The sequence below is a fragment of the Apodemus sylvaticus genome, chromosome 22 (assembly GCF_947179515.1).
Source record: "Apodemus sylvaticus chromosome 22, mApoSyl1.1, whole genome shotgun sequence".
Taxonomy (NCBI): domain Eukaryota; kingdom Metazoa; phylum Chordata; class Mammalia; order Rodentia; family Muridae; genus Apodemus; species Apodemus sylvaticus.
Window position 1 is genome coordinate 3076891 of NC_067493.1, and position 17069 is coordinate 3093959.

Sequence of the window (17069 nt, forward strand, 5' to 3'; positions counted from 1 at the left end):
ATTTCTCAAGTTGATATATTTTCATTACATTAATACTACCTGGGGCTTCAGAGTCCTTGGATTCCAGGTATATGATCTACTTCCTCACACTTGTGATTATTCTGAAATATTTTAATTAATAGTATTTTGCCTTTGTGTATGAATATGAATATCATATGTCTCTTCATTACTCTTGTCATAAGATGGCCTCAGAAATCTTTATCTTGAAGTAATAAGTTGTTGTTGGTCCCCATGTGTATGTGAGAAATTGACGAACACAATGTAGAAGACCAGAAATAGCTTTCCACTGCTGAGCTCTCTCTCCTGCCCAACATTGCTTATTTATGATCAACATTTATATTACTATATTTTCATCTGTTCATTTGTAACTGTTTAAGCATGCATTCCCCTTTAGTAAAATTTTATTAATGTTATAGTTTAAACTGTTGCACTTCATGTTTCTACAAGATGAATATGGATCTGAAGTGAATGTATAGTTCTTGGTGGGAACTTTTCATAAAAAACTGTGATTTCTCTATCATTTTTGTTTTCTTGACTGATTTTTGTAGGGATTGGGGGTCTTAATATATAAATTTTGGTCTCCAAGAACACATCACATAGGTCATGCCAAAATCCAACTTTATGACATACACCTGCCTGTGCCTCTGTGATTAAATACATGGACAAATACACACAGTTTGCCCATTACTTTTATAGTTAGTAATTGTACATACTATTTTTCTGAAGTGTGTTCAATATTGTGGAATTTCCAATGCATTTCTCTCTCAATTGTCATTTATCTGTCAAGGCTGTATCCAATTAAAAGTGTTCAAAAGCAACACAGGGGAATCTTATAATTCAAGCTTCTTCTAGAATGACACAGTGATTGTAAATTCTGAGTCAGTATATTAGTGGAGCAAGTGCCAAAATTATATGAATATGTTTTCAAAAAAGCATGCATTTCTTTTACATTGATGTTAGTATCATGCTTTGTTTTGTACACATGTATGGGATATTTAGGATGCAGTGACATTTGATGATGTGCATGTGAACTTCACTGAGGAAGAGTGGAATTTGCTAGATCCTGCCCAGAAGAATCTCTACAAAGATGTGATGTTGGAAACCTACCTGAACCTCAAAGCTATAGGTAAGAATTATTTTTTCTAAAGGAAACAAATGTTTGTTGTTTATTGATGGTCTTCTATTATCTTAATTGTGAATAATGAAGATTGAGCTGAATAATTCAGTTTCACTAAATTTTCACTGTAAATTTCATGGTGCAGTGAAATTTCACAGTACCTTGAATTTTTCCTAATTTCCAATAGTATATCATTCATTTCTGGTACTGTGTTTTAGGCTATAATTGTGAAGACAATCATCTTGAAGAACATTTTCAAAGTAGTAGAAGGCAAGAAAGGTAATTTTCAAGTGGTAGCTTATACAAATTTGCCTCTGTGGAATTTTTTATATCTTTTGGTATCTCCAACAAAAAGCAAGAGTATGAAATAGTAGTCCTTTAAGCGTAGCTATGATTATAATATTCTTACAAAACCATGTACCTCAAGATCTGATATCTCATTTGTGTATCCATTCGATAAGTAGCTATGTTAGGGCTGTGCTGTGGACCTGACAATCTGTATAGTCTCATAGTACTTAGATATTGCACATTGAATAATGATAAATTTATATCCTAAACTTTCTAGTAAGCATATAGTCCATAGTAAAAGTGGTGATACTCATATTCTTGTTGTAATATGGTTAAGCTTTGTGAGAGGGCATTTTAGGAGAATCAAGAATATTGTTGTTGTGAAACATTAATCTATATTGCACGTGTTATGAGGAACAAAAATTCAGTCTAAATGCAATGTGGAAACGTTTCATTTGTTTTTCTATTTTATTTTAAACTAGGTATATCATGTGTCCAATGGATAAAAACCCTGTGAGCACAGGGTTATTGAAAGAAGCAACATAAAATTTTTGTTCTTAAACAATGAGAAGATAGATAGTATTTTGTCTTTGATAAACATTAGGAATATGATAGACATTTGCTATTAATTGGTTTTGTGATTTTATGGGGAACATCCCCAAACTCAAAGGGTAGAAAAGCATTATGGGTATGAGGAATTTGGGAATAATTCTGTGTGTCCTGGTTCACAGTAAATGTGATGTAATTCACACTACAGTTAAAATTATAAATGCAGTCCGTGTTATAAAGATCCGAGTTGTTCAAACTTTCTGTAGAAAGCTGCAGTACATCATATAAAAATCCCATATAAAAAGTTTGTTATAAATATGAGCCATTTAATAACCATCACAGGTGTCTTGAACAACTTCTGAAGAGGGCGAACACCATGAACATGGAAACTGATAAAACCTTAAGATCTGATGCTTCTTTAACATTAGTCCAAATTGTAAATATAATTCATATTGATTAAATGATTGACAAGTGTAATGGGTGTGGTAAAGATTATACATTTGCTAATTATCGTTGCAGGCATGTAAGAAGTCAGAGTGGAGAGAAACACTATGAGTGTAATCAATGTGGTAAAGCCTTTGCAAGACCTTGTAAACTCAAATATCCTAAAATGATACATACTGGAGAGAAACCTTACGAATGTAATCAATGTGGTAAAGCCTTTGTAGCACCCAGTCATCTCCAAATTCATAAAAGAACACATACTGGAGAGAAACCTTATAAATGTAATCAATGTGGTAAAACATTTGCACAGTGCAGTACTCTACAATATCATAAAAGAACACATACTGGAGAGAAACCTTATGAATGTAATCAATGTGGTAAAGCCTTTGCACAGCTTAGTACTTTGCAATATCATAAAAGAACACATACTGGAGAGAAACCTTATGAATGTAATCAATGTGGTAAAGCCTTTGCAAGGCTCAATCATCTCCAATATCATAAATCAACACATACTGGAGAGAAACCATATGAGTGTAATCAATGTGGTAAAGGCTTTGCACAGCGCAGTCATCTCCAAAGACATAAAAGAATACATACTGGAGAGAAACCTTATGAATGTAACCAATGTGGTAAAGCCTTTTCACGTCACAGTAATTGCCAAAGACATAAGAGAACACATACTCAAGAGAAACCTTACTAATATAATCAATGTGGTATAACCCATTCATCTCCACTATGATCAAAGAACACATACCAGACAGAAACATTATTGATGTAATCAATGTGGTAAAGTATATTCATAATAGAGAAATCTGCAAATTCTCTGTGCTGGAAATAAATCTACTGCATATAATCAGGAATTAAGTGGGAGTTAAAGGGCTATCATATTAGGAATGTGATAGACATTGGTGCTTGGGATTATTTCCACTCTGGAGATGGTCCTTTTGGATGACTTGGCAAAGAAGATTGCTGTCTTTTATCTATATCTGAAGAGTTTCCTTGAGGTTATGTAAAAGAGATTGCTTTGACAAAGTAAGTCATGAAAATCACCACAGAGAATTTAGCCTTACAGTTTTTAACAAGTATCGAAAACTAAGAAATGAAAAATAAAATACATAAGTTTCAAAACATAAGTTTCATCAGGACATTGAAGGAAGACAAATCCTGTGTTCAAGGATATTCAATGGTGTTAAAGGAATGGTTCCATTAGGGCAAGATTCCATCCAGCTAAACATAAGGATTTGTAGTTGTATGAATGTGAACTATATCATGTTAGGAATTATTATAACCTGGTAATTGTTTTCATGTGGAGATATGATGATACAATTATGTTTCAAACTGAAAAGGGGCCTTGGTTGCTATTCTGGGTTTTCATTTTAATATCTGAAAAGAAAAGTTTAGGTCCAGGCATGGTGTTGCATGATTTTTATCCCAGAGTTCAGGAGACAAAGCCCTGGAGATCTCTGAGTTCAAGGTTATTCTACTGAGCAAGTTCCAGTACCACCAAGCTGAGGCAATGACGTTTTTGAAAAATACAAAGTGGGTAGTGTTTTCTGGGTGAAAAAAAAGGTTATGTTCCAGAGATAGTCAAGGGTGGACCTAGTGGTGCAGCTGGATTTGTTCATGTATAAGAATCACCAAAGAGGTACTGGTTTTGAATGCATGAAGTTGTCATGCAGAGCAACTTAGTCTTGGCATCATTGAGTGATCATAGGGAGGATATAGGTTAAGCATATTTGCAGCAGGAGAACCCAGCATCCTGAAGATGCAAGTACCATGGGATGAGCAGCAAGAACAGCAGGAGCAGGAGAGTGGAGCCAACCAGAGCTTAGAGTGATAGAGAGGGAAGAGCAGGAAAAGTGACCCAGTCTCTTTAGAGGACCAGAGATGATCATGTGTGGACCCCAGACATTGAAAGACAAAGCTCTGATATTGAAATTACCTTGGAGACAGACATCAAGATTTTGACCTGTTAGAACTGTGTGTTACCTGCTTAGGAGAACTGCTTTATTGGAATAAAACCACTGAAAGTGAAACAATTGTGCTTCAGTAAACAATGCAGAAAGGAGTTATAGATCAGAAGAATGCTTTGACATCATGCCTGGACTTGCAGAGATTAGAGATTGCCCAGCTGGCTTTTGGTCTTTTTCAGGTACAGGATTTCCTCACAATGACCTTTAGGGATGGTGAAGTGTATCCTGTTCATATGAAGATATATGATGTGCTTTCTGTTTTTGAAAATATATGTGGTTACTATTATACGAATGGATTAAGCTCAGAAGAATCTTTGAACTTTGGACTCTTAATGTTTTTGAGACTGCTCTAGAGGATGGGGACTTTTGAAATAGGAGCTCATGTATTCTGCATAGTTAAGTGTGACCCCTATACACTCATGTGTTTGAACAATCATATTGGGGCCAGGCAGTGGAATGTGGTATTTTAAATGTGTTAAGCTAATACAGTGGCATTATGAGATGGTGTGGCCTTGTTGGACAAAGTGCATCACTGTGGGGTGGGCTTTGAAATTCCTACCAGTGCTGAAGAGACCCCCCGTATTAGGTCCCTGGAAGACAGTCTCCTCCTAGCTGTCACTGGATAAAGATGCAGAACTCTCAGCTTCTTCTACAGCATCAAGACTGTCTGCATTCCTGCTATGATGAAAATGGAATAAAGCTCTGAAACTATAAGCCTGCCCCAATTAAAGTTTTGCTTTTATAGGAGTTGCCTTTTTCATGATGACTTTTCATAGCAATGGACATGACAAGACAGAAATATTGTGAGTTCTTCTAATGTGATCAAGACTTTTCACAATTCTGTAGTCTTCATTTTCATGAAAGAGTATGTGTTACAGAGAAAATTCATGAATGTGTTTAGTATAATGAATCCTTTGTACACCTCTATAGTCTTCGTCATTATGAAACTATTTATAGTGGAGAGAAATTCTATGAATGTTAGCAATGTGGTTATGCCTCTATGTTATGAGATTCACTGAGTTCCAACACAATTCAAACCCCAGGACAATGGAAATGATAAGCTTTGCTATTCAAATCATTTCTGATTAATGCATCCTTGAAGACTATATTAAGAAGCTTATCTGAATCACCCCATCCCATCCCCACCCTGAGTCAGAATCTGATATATATTTCAAACCTGAAAACCACAAACATCCATACTAAGTTATAGCTGCATTTCCCACCAATGAGGATTTTCATTTGTTGTTACTCTATGTGAAATGATACAGAATGTAGGTTTTATGGTTTAGCCTATCACACCCACTGTTTTGTTTTTTTTTTTGTAGTTAGAAACACGTATTTTATTTTGAGGAATAAATCACGGATAACAGAAATTATGGCTAAGAACAGTCTCTATGTTTCGGGGAGTAAAACAAGTGATGAAAACTTGCCAAGTATTTTTAAGTATGCAGGTCCCTTATGACCTGGGACTTGAACTTAGTTACAACTCATGGTTAAATAGAGGTTGGTAACCAAAAGGCAGTCCTTAGAGCAAGTTTGTTTTCCTTGTTCCCAACATTTGTATATCATAATCATCATTGAATATATAGCAGAACATATATTGAAGAGAAATCTTATAAATAGAGTCAATGTGAAAAATATTTCACAATAGTTATCTATGAATGCATAAAAATACATCCTGGAATAAATGCTATGAATATGCCATTTGGTAAAGAAATGTACCTTTCCATGTAGCAGAAAACATAAGAAAAAGTCATAAAGCAGATAAACCTCATAAACACAGTCAAGTGTCAAAATTTTGTACTTTCTAGTTTATTTATACAAGAGTAAACCCTTTAGTATGTAATTAATCTATTAAAGCATTTGCATATCACTGTAGTCTTTGAGAACCTTCAAGAACACCAAAAGTAATCTGTGACTAAAAAGATTTTGGTACGTTATTAGCCAACAAATGTTTATTGAGTTCCTCAATGTTATTTATTATGGAGCAAAAAATATAACAAGTGTCAAAATTCAATTCATTGTTTATAATATATCTACATTTTATTTGCACTTGCAAACCCATTTTTACCTACAAAGGCCACTTATTTTTACTTTTCTAGTTAATTATGTATTCAACAACTTTGCTGACAGTGTTCATCATCTCTAAGAATTGCCTTTGTGAAATTTTGTTTCATTTATGCAAACTATCAAATCATTTTCAAAGAAAGATAATTTATTTCCTCATTTCTAATGTATATTACCTTCCTCTGCTTCAGTTTTATTGATCTAGCTAAACTTTCATATAATGTAATGAATAGATAGTTATAGAGAAAATGGAACACCTTGTCTAGTTTGGGAATTAGTGGAATTAATTTGAATTTCTCTATAGGCTTGCTGTAAAGTGACATTTTTATGCTTAGGCATGTCCCTTGTATCCTTAATCACTCCAAGTATTTTATCATAAAGTGGTGTTAAACATTTTCAGAGAAGTTTACATTATCTCATGAGATGATCAATTCTTGTTTTTTCTTACACTTTAATCCCATTATGGTGAACCATCACTGTGTTTCTAGAATGAAGCATTCCTCATTGATCATGGAAGATGATCTTTTGATGTGCTTTATATTTTATTTTATTTATTTTGTTTTTTAAGTATTTTTACATCTGTGGTTTTAAGTATAGCTGTTCTTTAATTCTCTTTTATCACTCAGTGTTTTCTGACTGGATATATGTGTAATCAGGGATTCTAAAAATAAATTGGCTAAGATTTCTTTTGTTTCTATATTGTTGAATACACTGAATTCTTGTTAAATCCTCTTTGAAAATCCGGTAGGATTCAACCCTAAAACTTATGGATGTGGGCTCATATTGGTATATTTTTAATGAATTCTGTTTTCCTTAGTGTTTAAGTATGTTTAAGTTTGTTTTCTCTAGCTTAATTTTGGTATGTGGAATTTTTGAGGAACTTATCCATTTCTTTTAGAAATTCCAAGTTGGTCGAGTGCACCCTTTTTAAAACTATGTCTTTACCACTCTGTATTTCTTCATTGCCTGTTATTTAATCCCCCATTTCATTTTATGTTTCATTAATTTGTGTATTCTTCATCTTTTAATAAGGGTTTGTTTGTCTTGTCTAATAAAAGGCTCAAAAGACCAACTCCATGTTTCATCAATTCTTTTTATTGTTCTCTTTCTATTTTATTGATTTCAGCACCCAACTTTAAAATTGCTTGATGTCTCTTCCTTGTTTTCTTTGCTCCCTCACTTCTTTTTGTGGTAGTCTTTAAAACATGCTGTTAAATTCCCAGCATGGGAGCTCTCCAGTCTTTTCATTTAGGCATTTGTACTTTTAGGACTGGAAATACATGTGCACTTGGCAATGCATGTTCTTCAGAATCTGATATATCTTTGACAAAACCGGGGGAGGACTGCATCATCTCCTTGTCTTTATCCATGGAACTCGGTGGGCAAGTCCATGATCTTGAGATTCAGAGAAGACTCTAGTTAGTGGATTATACTCTATACGTCATGACCTTTTCCAACCAATACACGGTGGGAAACTGGGTTTTAAACACAGCTTACAATCCTAGCATCTATTTGCATTACCTATGGAGGCAAGATTCTGCACAGTCTAAGGGCCAAAAACTTTCATCTCAGAATGCTAGGGAAAGAAGCAGAAAGGCACAGAATCAGAGGTCAGTGGTTCTCTAGCTCAAGGCAAGCCAGGTTGTCAGACTTAGCTTCAGGACAGCCAGTGCTACACACGAAAACCTAGGCTCAAAGAACAAAACAAGCAAACAATAAAAGAGTGAATCACCTTAACATAAGATGCTATTACTCTGGATGCAATTGTCTAGAATTAAACATTATAGTGGACTGATGAGACAGGAAAAGGGTAAAGTGCTCATGGACCAGCAAATCTACTTGGAGTGCTTGTTTTAGAGATTAAAAGATCGTGTAGAATGGTATCTCACTCAGTGTCTTTTTTCTGATAGGGGATTATATTAGAATGACTTACAGGATGCAGTCTGCCTTATTCCACAACAGTTGGATTGGAAGCAAAAGTCCATGAATCCTGAATTTATCAGTCCCAGAGCCTGGACATCTCAACTGGTCTTCAGTAGAAGATGGAATCACATACAAATAACTCTAATGAATGCCAACAAAGTAATAAGACTTGCTACCTAGAAGAGATGAGGCAGGCAATCTGAAAACTTTCTTCCTCTGTGTTCTTATATAGTTCTCAAGAAGAAGGCATGGCCCAACCTAAAGGTGTGTGTTCAGATTCAGTCTCTGGATTAAAGGTGAGTTTCTTCTGCTGGGTGTGGTGACTCAGACCTTTAATCCAATCATTATGGGAATGAACAATGCAGGTGGATCTCTGTGAATAGCCTGGTCTACAAAGTGAGTTCTGGGAGACCCAGTGGTATTTACAGACTAATACTGGCTCATAGCAATAACAACAACAACAACAATAACCATAATAACAAAAATCTGTGGCTTTCTTGCTCTATATCCAGATTAAAGGTCTGTTTCTTTCAAGCTCAAAATATCTGCATTAAGTCAAGTCTTCCTACCTCAAAGACACTAATAACGTTCTTGCTTTTTTAAAATATTTATTTCTTTATTATATGTAAGTACACTGTAGCTGTCTTCAGACACTCCAGAAGAGGGCGTCAGATCTCATTACAGATGGTTGTGAGCCACCATGTAATTGCTGGGATTTCAACTCAGGACCTTTATTAGAGCAGTCAGTGCTCTTAACCACTGAGCCAACTCTCTAGCCCCACTGATAACTTTCTACAAATTAAACAAAATCCCTTGAATGTGTGTCTTTGAGTTTTGGGTTTTGCTTAAATTGAGATTTAATCAAGTTGACAACAAAGAATAGCGACCACATAGTGTTACTCTGTGTAACCCTGGCTGCTCTGAAAATCACTTTGTAGACCAAGGTTACTACCACTTCAAAGGTCTCCGTTTCTTTGACTCCCTCCTTCTGAGATTAAAATCACAAGCCACCATGCAGTGATTTCTACTTGAGTAGGGATATTATTCTAGAACAGCTATACCTGCAGCAGTTTAGAAAAATGAATCTGAGACAAGTTGTCCTATGTTTGGCTGGCTCAGGACGCCTTGATGCCACAATTTTGTCCCCTAAGTCAATACATTTATATTAATTAAACTAAATAAATTCTTAGATTAAATGGATGTGTCAGCACTCATTTACCTATTGAATTATATAAACTGGTCATGGGAGAAGGATTTGCATGTGGAGCATTGTTTCTGCCTTCAGAGCAGAGTAAGAGGACTTGCTTGTGTGTGTTCTTAGTGCCTGCAGTCTTAGTGTTCTGTTCAGAAACTGGTTTCCTGTGGCAGTGAGTGGAAGTTTGTTCTCCACTTTTAATTCTACCACATTGCTGTTAATATCTCTGAACCACATAGACTTCAGATTAATTTAGTATCATACACATGTTTGCATCATTCCGACATGTAGACATTCGATCTCAACTGCATCATTTTTTAAAGATCCATTCAGGGACATGATAAAGCTTAAAATAAAAGATGGTCTTATTTCCCGGAATTCATTTATATATAGTCCAGGAATGTTATCGTTATCCTAGAGGTATTTGTTTGTTTGTTTGTTTGTTTGTTTTTACCTATGAAATTGAGTACGGTCCTTGATAAGTATACAAAAATTTGAGTTGAAATTTTGAGAGGGCTTGTATTAAATCTACTGATTGCTTTTAGTTTGCTGACCTCATATTATGTTACGTTTACATATTCTTGAACATGGGAGATCTTTCAGTTTTATTTATTTATTTATTTATTTATTTTAGTTTTTATTACTTTCATTTTTTTTAGTCCAGTTGTTACTTCTCTCCCTACACGCTATCCCAGAATTACCCATCACATTGCTCTTCTCCACTGACTCCAATAGCATGTCTCAACCCTCCAACACACACTTCAAAGTACTAGAAAATGATCTTATATAAAATCATTAAAAAATCCTTCTCCAACTTAAAAAAATGTGATGGCCATAAGTATACAAGAAGCCTATAGATCCCCAAACAATTTATACTAAAAAATAAAATTTTCTTGTCACATAATATTCAAACACTAAATGTCAGTGCTGATCCTGTGCCACATTATTATTATTATTATTATTATTATTATTATTATTATTATTATGAGATACACACCAGCACTTTGACCAGCCACACATTCTCATGGGGGACTCAAAATCCAGGAGCCTAGATGATGTCATAGAAATGAAGACTGAAATGTCCTCAACCTCACATTCCGGCCCGAGTTTTTCTCCTCTGCTCTGGAACTCAGAAACACAGTTGTGCTAAATATTATACTTTTTGCTCATAAATGACTTACATGCCCAGGGAATTTTTTTCCACTATTTGAATTTTAATATTTTCTTTTTCTTTCTGCAAAGCATGGCATTAAATTTCTTTTCTAGTGAACATTGGCCTTTAGATTAAGTTTCTTCATTTTTTTTTCTCAGCAAATATCTTTGTAAATATGAAAGCTCCTGAGATTTGTATTAATTTTACTTGGAAAATTTTATCCATAACTTTACTCTGAGGTAATATCAATCCTTGTTACTGAGGTGTGTTTTTTCAATGCAACAAATTGATAAATCTAGTTTCACATTAATTCTGTTAGCCTGTGTGATTTTATTGGAAAACTGAGTCCATTGATGTTGAGAAATGTTAATGACCAATGATTGCTGTGTGTATGTATGTGTGTGTGTGTGTATGTGTTGCCCTTTTGGTTTTGTTCGTGTGATGTTACTTATTTTCTTTGTTTTATTTGTTACAGTTAGCCTACTTGAGTTGGAATTTTCCATCTAGTATTTTGTGTTTGATGAAATTTGCAAATATACATCGCTTAAATTTGGTTTTGTCATGGAATATCTTGTTTTCTCCATCTAATATTATTAAAAGATTTGCTGGGTTGAGTAGTCTTGTCTGATATCTCTGGTCTCTATGAGTGTACGAGGTATCTGTCCCGGCCATTCTGGCTTTTATTTCCCATATTGCCTTTCTATGTTAATTTTGATACTGTCTCTGTGTCCTGTGGTTAGTCTGACTAAGTGTTTATCTATATTGTTGATTTTCTCAGAGAACCAGATCTTAGTTTGGTTGATTCTTTGTATAGTTCTTTCTCTTTCTACTTGGTTGATTTCATCCCTGACCTTGAATTTTTTCATGCTATCTAATTCTCCTGGCTATAGTTGTTTATTTTTGATCTAGAGCTTTCTTTGGGGAGGCACTCAGAGCTATGCGATTTTCTCTTAGAATTGCTTTCCTTGTATTACATAATTTAGATAGGACATTTCTTTATTTTCCTTGAATTATAAAAAATCTTTAATTTCTTTCTTTATTTTTCCCTCTGATTAAGCTATTATTGTAAAGATAATTTGTTCAGCTTCTTTGTGTATGTCAGATTCCTGTTGTTTTTGTTGTTATTGAATGAATAACCACAATGAATATTAGCCTTAGTCTGATGTAGTAGCATAGAATACATGGAATAAATTCAATGTCCTTGTTTCTATTTAAGTTTGTCCAATTTTGTGGTCAATTTTTGAGAAGGTAACAACATATTGCTAATGGTTCAGTTTTTAATAATTTATGCTCTTTTCGTATGCTTAATCCCCAAATAACAATGTTTTGTTTTGAAATAATTTACTTCTCTTCATAGATAAATTATCCTCTTGTAGGGATATTATTAAGCATGCATTAATGATATTTTCAGTTTATGAAAACATACAGATGTAAAAGCTGAACACTGCTTTTGGAGTATTTCGGCCTCTCAAAATTCACAATATTGTTAAGATATTTGATATTTAAAATGGTTTTAAATACTAAAAACTAAGGAGAATATATTTTATATTTTATAAGTGGTTTAAAAACATTTTTTAAAATGTATCTGTGGAATTACATATCCAAAATTATTTTATAGTGTCTTATTCAGTAGGACTGCAATATAGTTCAACGATGGCATTAAGAGGTAGATCAAACTCCTTATCAATTTACACAAGTACAAAATTTATCTTATCATATCATATCATATCACATCACACTGCATCATATCATAGTGCCCTATGTCTAGAAATTCTTAAATTGCATTCAGCTCTACAGAATCCTCATTTATGAGGCTTATTTAAAGACATTTATTTAGAAATTTAGCATATCTCATAGTACAAACTTTACTGCAATTGAAAATTTATCTTTCAAACATCTCCCTTAACCATCACTATGCCTTGTTTTAGAATACCAGCAACAAGATACGAGTTTTTTTCTTGTAATGGTTTTTGCGACTAATGAGATCAACAAGAATCCTTATCTTTTACCCAATATGTCTTTGATGTTTTCCATCGTTGTTGACCTGTGTCAAAATACATTGGGAGTTCTGGAGAGAGGATATTCACATCCAAGCAATAGAGTGAATTTCATTAATTATATCTGTAAAAATATCAAATTTGTGCTGTACACCTTACAGGCCCATCGAGGAAAACATCCTTAAAACTGGCAATGCATCCAAGGATACCAAAGGTAAGAATGTGTGACAATGGATGAGTCAACAACATTAAATTCCATTTAAATGTTCCAACAAGATTGACAGCATGAATTTATGAGTGTCTTGCTACACACACACACACACACACACACACACACACACACAGAGAGAGAGAGAGAGAGAGAGAGAGAGAGAGAGAGATACTATATATATATATATATATATATATATATATATATATATATATATATATATATATATAATTAAGGAATTAAATAAGCATGGTCTCCTTGCTGCTTCATTTTAGATGGACTTGGATAGGATTAATGTATTGAACAAACAGGGAAAATTGTGTTCTAGAAAATTCAGACTTGTCAGAAATAGTCTAGAATCTAAAAGAAATAATACATGATACTTAGAGTATAATCATACTATCCATGATAGGAGTTTGGAAAGGTGAGCAACATTATTTGTATACAATCTCAAAGATTCTAATAATCATATTTTTCATGTGGATGTTTCATTCTTCTACATTATTTAGATTTTCTTTGGACCATTTAATCCTAACCTAAGTGACCATGACCAGTTGCCATATGTCCATCAGAGAGTGACTAAGGACACACATTTGTCCCATGGCATTGTCTTCTTGCTGCTTCATTTTAGATGGACTTGGATAGGTGTGGTCATCTCAGATGATGACCAGGGCATTCAGTTTCTCTCAGTTTTAAGAGAAGAAATGCAAAGGCATGGGATCTGTTTAGCTTTTCTGAATGTGATCCCAGAAACCTTGGAGACATACATGACAAAGGCTATGATATATGATAAACAAGTTATGACATCTTCAGCAAAGGTTGTTATCATTTATGGTGAAATGAACTCTACTTTAGAAGTCAGCTTTAGAAGGATGGAATATTTGGGTATTCGGAGAATCTGGGTCACAACCTCACAATGGATGCTATCACAAATAAAAAAGAATTCAGCCTTGATTTCTTCCATGGGACTGTCACTTTTGCACACCACAGAGTTGAGCTTGCTAAATTTCGGAACTTTATGCAAACAATGAACTATAATAAATACCCAGTAAACATTTCTGAGTCTATGCTGTGGTGGAAATATTTTAATTGTTCAATATCTAAAAACAGCAATGAAATGGATAATTTTGTATTCAACAACACATTGGAATGGACAGCACTGCACAAATATGGCATGGCCCTGAGTGAAGAAGGTTACAATTTGTATAATGCTGTGTATGCTGTGGCCCACACCTACCGTGAACTCATTCTTCAACAAGCAGAATCTCAAAACCCAGAAGAATTCAAAGGAATTTTACTGACTGTGAGCAGGTGAAGTTTCTTACATTTCATTATGCTTAGATATATCAATATGATCTTTTAAATGGACCCAGAAACACACATGTACATTTGTTATGAATTTGTCTCTCAGTGGAAAGATTTTTACACTGCAAAACTCCCTAATTGTTCTTTCACATGGATGAATATCATGCACAAGGGGAACATTTAATAGGAAACAATATTTTTATGATATCAGTGAGTTTCATGAAAACATGTCTCAACATTTCAACAAAGGATTTCAAAAGTTAAAAAAGGAGCAAATGTGTGCTCAATATTGTGGATCTGTTTCCTCTGCCTTTCCCTCTCAATCGGCATTTCTCTGGCAAGGTTGTATCCTATTCAACAAGTTCAAAAGTGAAACAGGTAAATCTTATAATTCAAGGTCCTTCTAAAATGGCACTGTGATGATAACTTCTGAGACAGCAAATAAGTGGATCAAGAGCAAAATTATATGAATGTTTTTGAGAAATCATATATTTCCTTTACAGTGATGTTAGTATCATGCTTTGTGTTGTACACATGTATGGGTTATTTAGGATGCAGTGACTTTTGATGATGTGCATGTGAACTTCACTGAGGAAGATTGGAATTTGCTGGATCCTTCCCAGAAAATTCTCTACAAAGATGTGATGATGGAAACCTACCTGAATCTCAAAAGTATAGGTAAGACTGTTATTTTTCCTAAAGAAAACAAATGTTTCTAGGTTATTGATGATCTTTAATTATTTTAATTGCAAATAATGTAGATTGATCTGAATAATTAACTTTCACTGAATTTTCATTGTAACTTTCACAGTGCAGTGAAAATTCACAGAAACATTCATTTTCCTGTATTATGATTTAGGATATAATTGGGAAGACCATCATCTTGAAGAACATTGCCAAAGTAGAAGAAGACATGAAAGGTAATTTTCTTGTGAAAGCTAATACAAATTTGTATCTGAGGAAATTTTAATATCTTCTGGAACCTCAACCAAAAAGCAAGAGAATAAAGTAACAGTCCTTTAAGTGTAGATATGATTATAATATTTTTATAATACCATGTACCTCAATAGCTGTTATGTGATATGTGTATCCATTTGATATGTAGCTCCATTAGAGATATTCTGTGGAACTACAAATCTATATATTAGTACTTAGATATTGCACATTGAATACTGATAAATTTATATCCAAAATATTCAAAGAACTAGGCCAGATAGACCATAGTAAATTTGAGATACACATATTCTTGCAGTAATATGGTTAAGTTTCGGGGGAGGGCATTTTATGAGAATCAAGAATGTTGTTGTGGAGAATCATTAATCTATATTGCACATGTTATGAAAAACAATATTTAAACAGTGTGAATGCAATGTGTAAGCATTTCATTTGTCATTCTTTTTTAGTAGGTATATTATGTGTCATGTTTCACAATGGATAAAAATCATGGGAGTATAGGGTTATTGAAAGAACAAACAAAGTATTTGTTCTAAAACAATGAGAAGATATGTAGTATTCTGCTTTTGAGAGAAATTAGGAATATGATAGACATTTGAAATTAATTGGTTTTCTAGTTTTACAGAGAACATCCCCAAACTCACAGGGTAGAAAATCTTTATGGGTACTAGGAATTCAAAATTTTTTCTATGTGTCCTGGTTCACAGTCAAATGTGTTGTAATTCACAGTACCAGAAAAATTATGAATACAATAACTGTTATAAGCATCAGAGTTGTTCAACTTTCTTCAGATAGCTAAAAATATATTATATAAAAATCCCATATAAAATGAGGGTGTTATACATATGAGCCATGTAATAACCAACACAGATGTCTTGAACAACTCATTATGAGGGAGAACACCATGAACATGCAAAGTGCAATAAACCTTAAGATCTGGTGATTCTTTACCATTAGACCAAATTGTAAACATAATCCATATTGATTACATGATTGATCAGAGTAATGAATATGGTAAAGTTTCTCACATGCTAATTATCATTGTAGGCATGTAAGAAGTCACAGTGGAGAGAAACCATATGAATGTAATCAACGTGGTAAAACCTTTGCAAGACTGAGTAATCTTCAATGTCATAAAAGAACACATAGTGGAGAGAAACCTTATAAATGTAGTCAATGTGGTAAAGCCTTTGCAAGACTGAGTTATCTCCAATCTCATAAAATAATACATACCGGAGAGAAACTTTACAAATGTAGTCAATGTGGAAAATCCTTTGCAAAGCACAGTACTTTACAATATCATAAAATGACACATACTGGAGAGAAACCTTATGAATGCGATGAATGTGGTAAAGCTTTTGGAAGACCCAGTCATCTCCAAAGACATAAAATGACGCATAATGGTGAGAAACCTTTTGAATGTAATCAATGTGCTAAAACCTTTGCAACACTGAATAATCTCCAATGTCATAAAAGAGTACATACTGGAGAGAAACCTTATAAATGTAGTCAATGTGATAAAGCCTTTGCACAGCACAGTACTTTCCAATATCATAAAAGAACACATACTGGAGAGAAACCTTATGAATGCAATCAATGTGGTAAAGCATTTTCATATCACAGTGATCTCAAAAGACATAAAAGAACACATACTGGAGAGAAACATTATGAATGTAATCAACGTGGTAAAGCATTTTCATATCACGGTGATCTCAAAAGACATCAAAGAACACATACTGGAGAGAAACCTTATGAATGTAATCAATGTGGTAAAGCATTTTCATATCACAGTGATCTCAAAAGACATAAAAGAACACATACTGGAGAGAAACCTTATGAATGTAATCAATGTGGTAAAGCATTTTCATATGACAGTGATCTCAAAAGACATAA

The 17069-nt window shown here is 33.9% G+C and overlaps 1 protein-coding gene across 1 annotated transcript; it reads left to right on the forward strand.

The window, feature by feature from the left end:
- Positions 1 to 1011: 1011 nt before the first annotated feature.
- Positions 1012 to 17055, forward strand: LOC127673206 (zinc finger protein 431-like; the record flags this gene model as incomplete). The annotated part of the gene is made up of 6 exons (XM_052168811.1): positions 1012 to 1126; positions 1336 to 1396; positions 2474 to 3048; positions 5697 to 5814; positions 16290 to 16405; positions 16490 to 17055. Coding segments are annotated over 6 exons (1551 nt in total), but the record flags the coding sequence as incomplete, so codon positions are not given.
- Between the last annotated feature and the right edge of the window lie 14 nt (positions 17056 to 17069).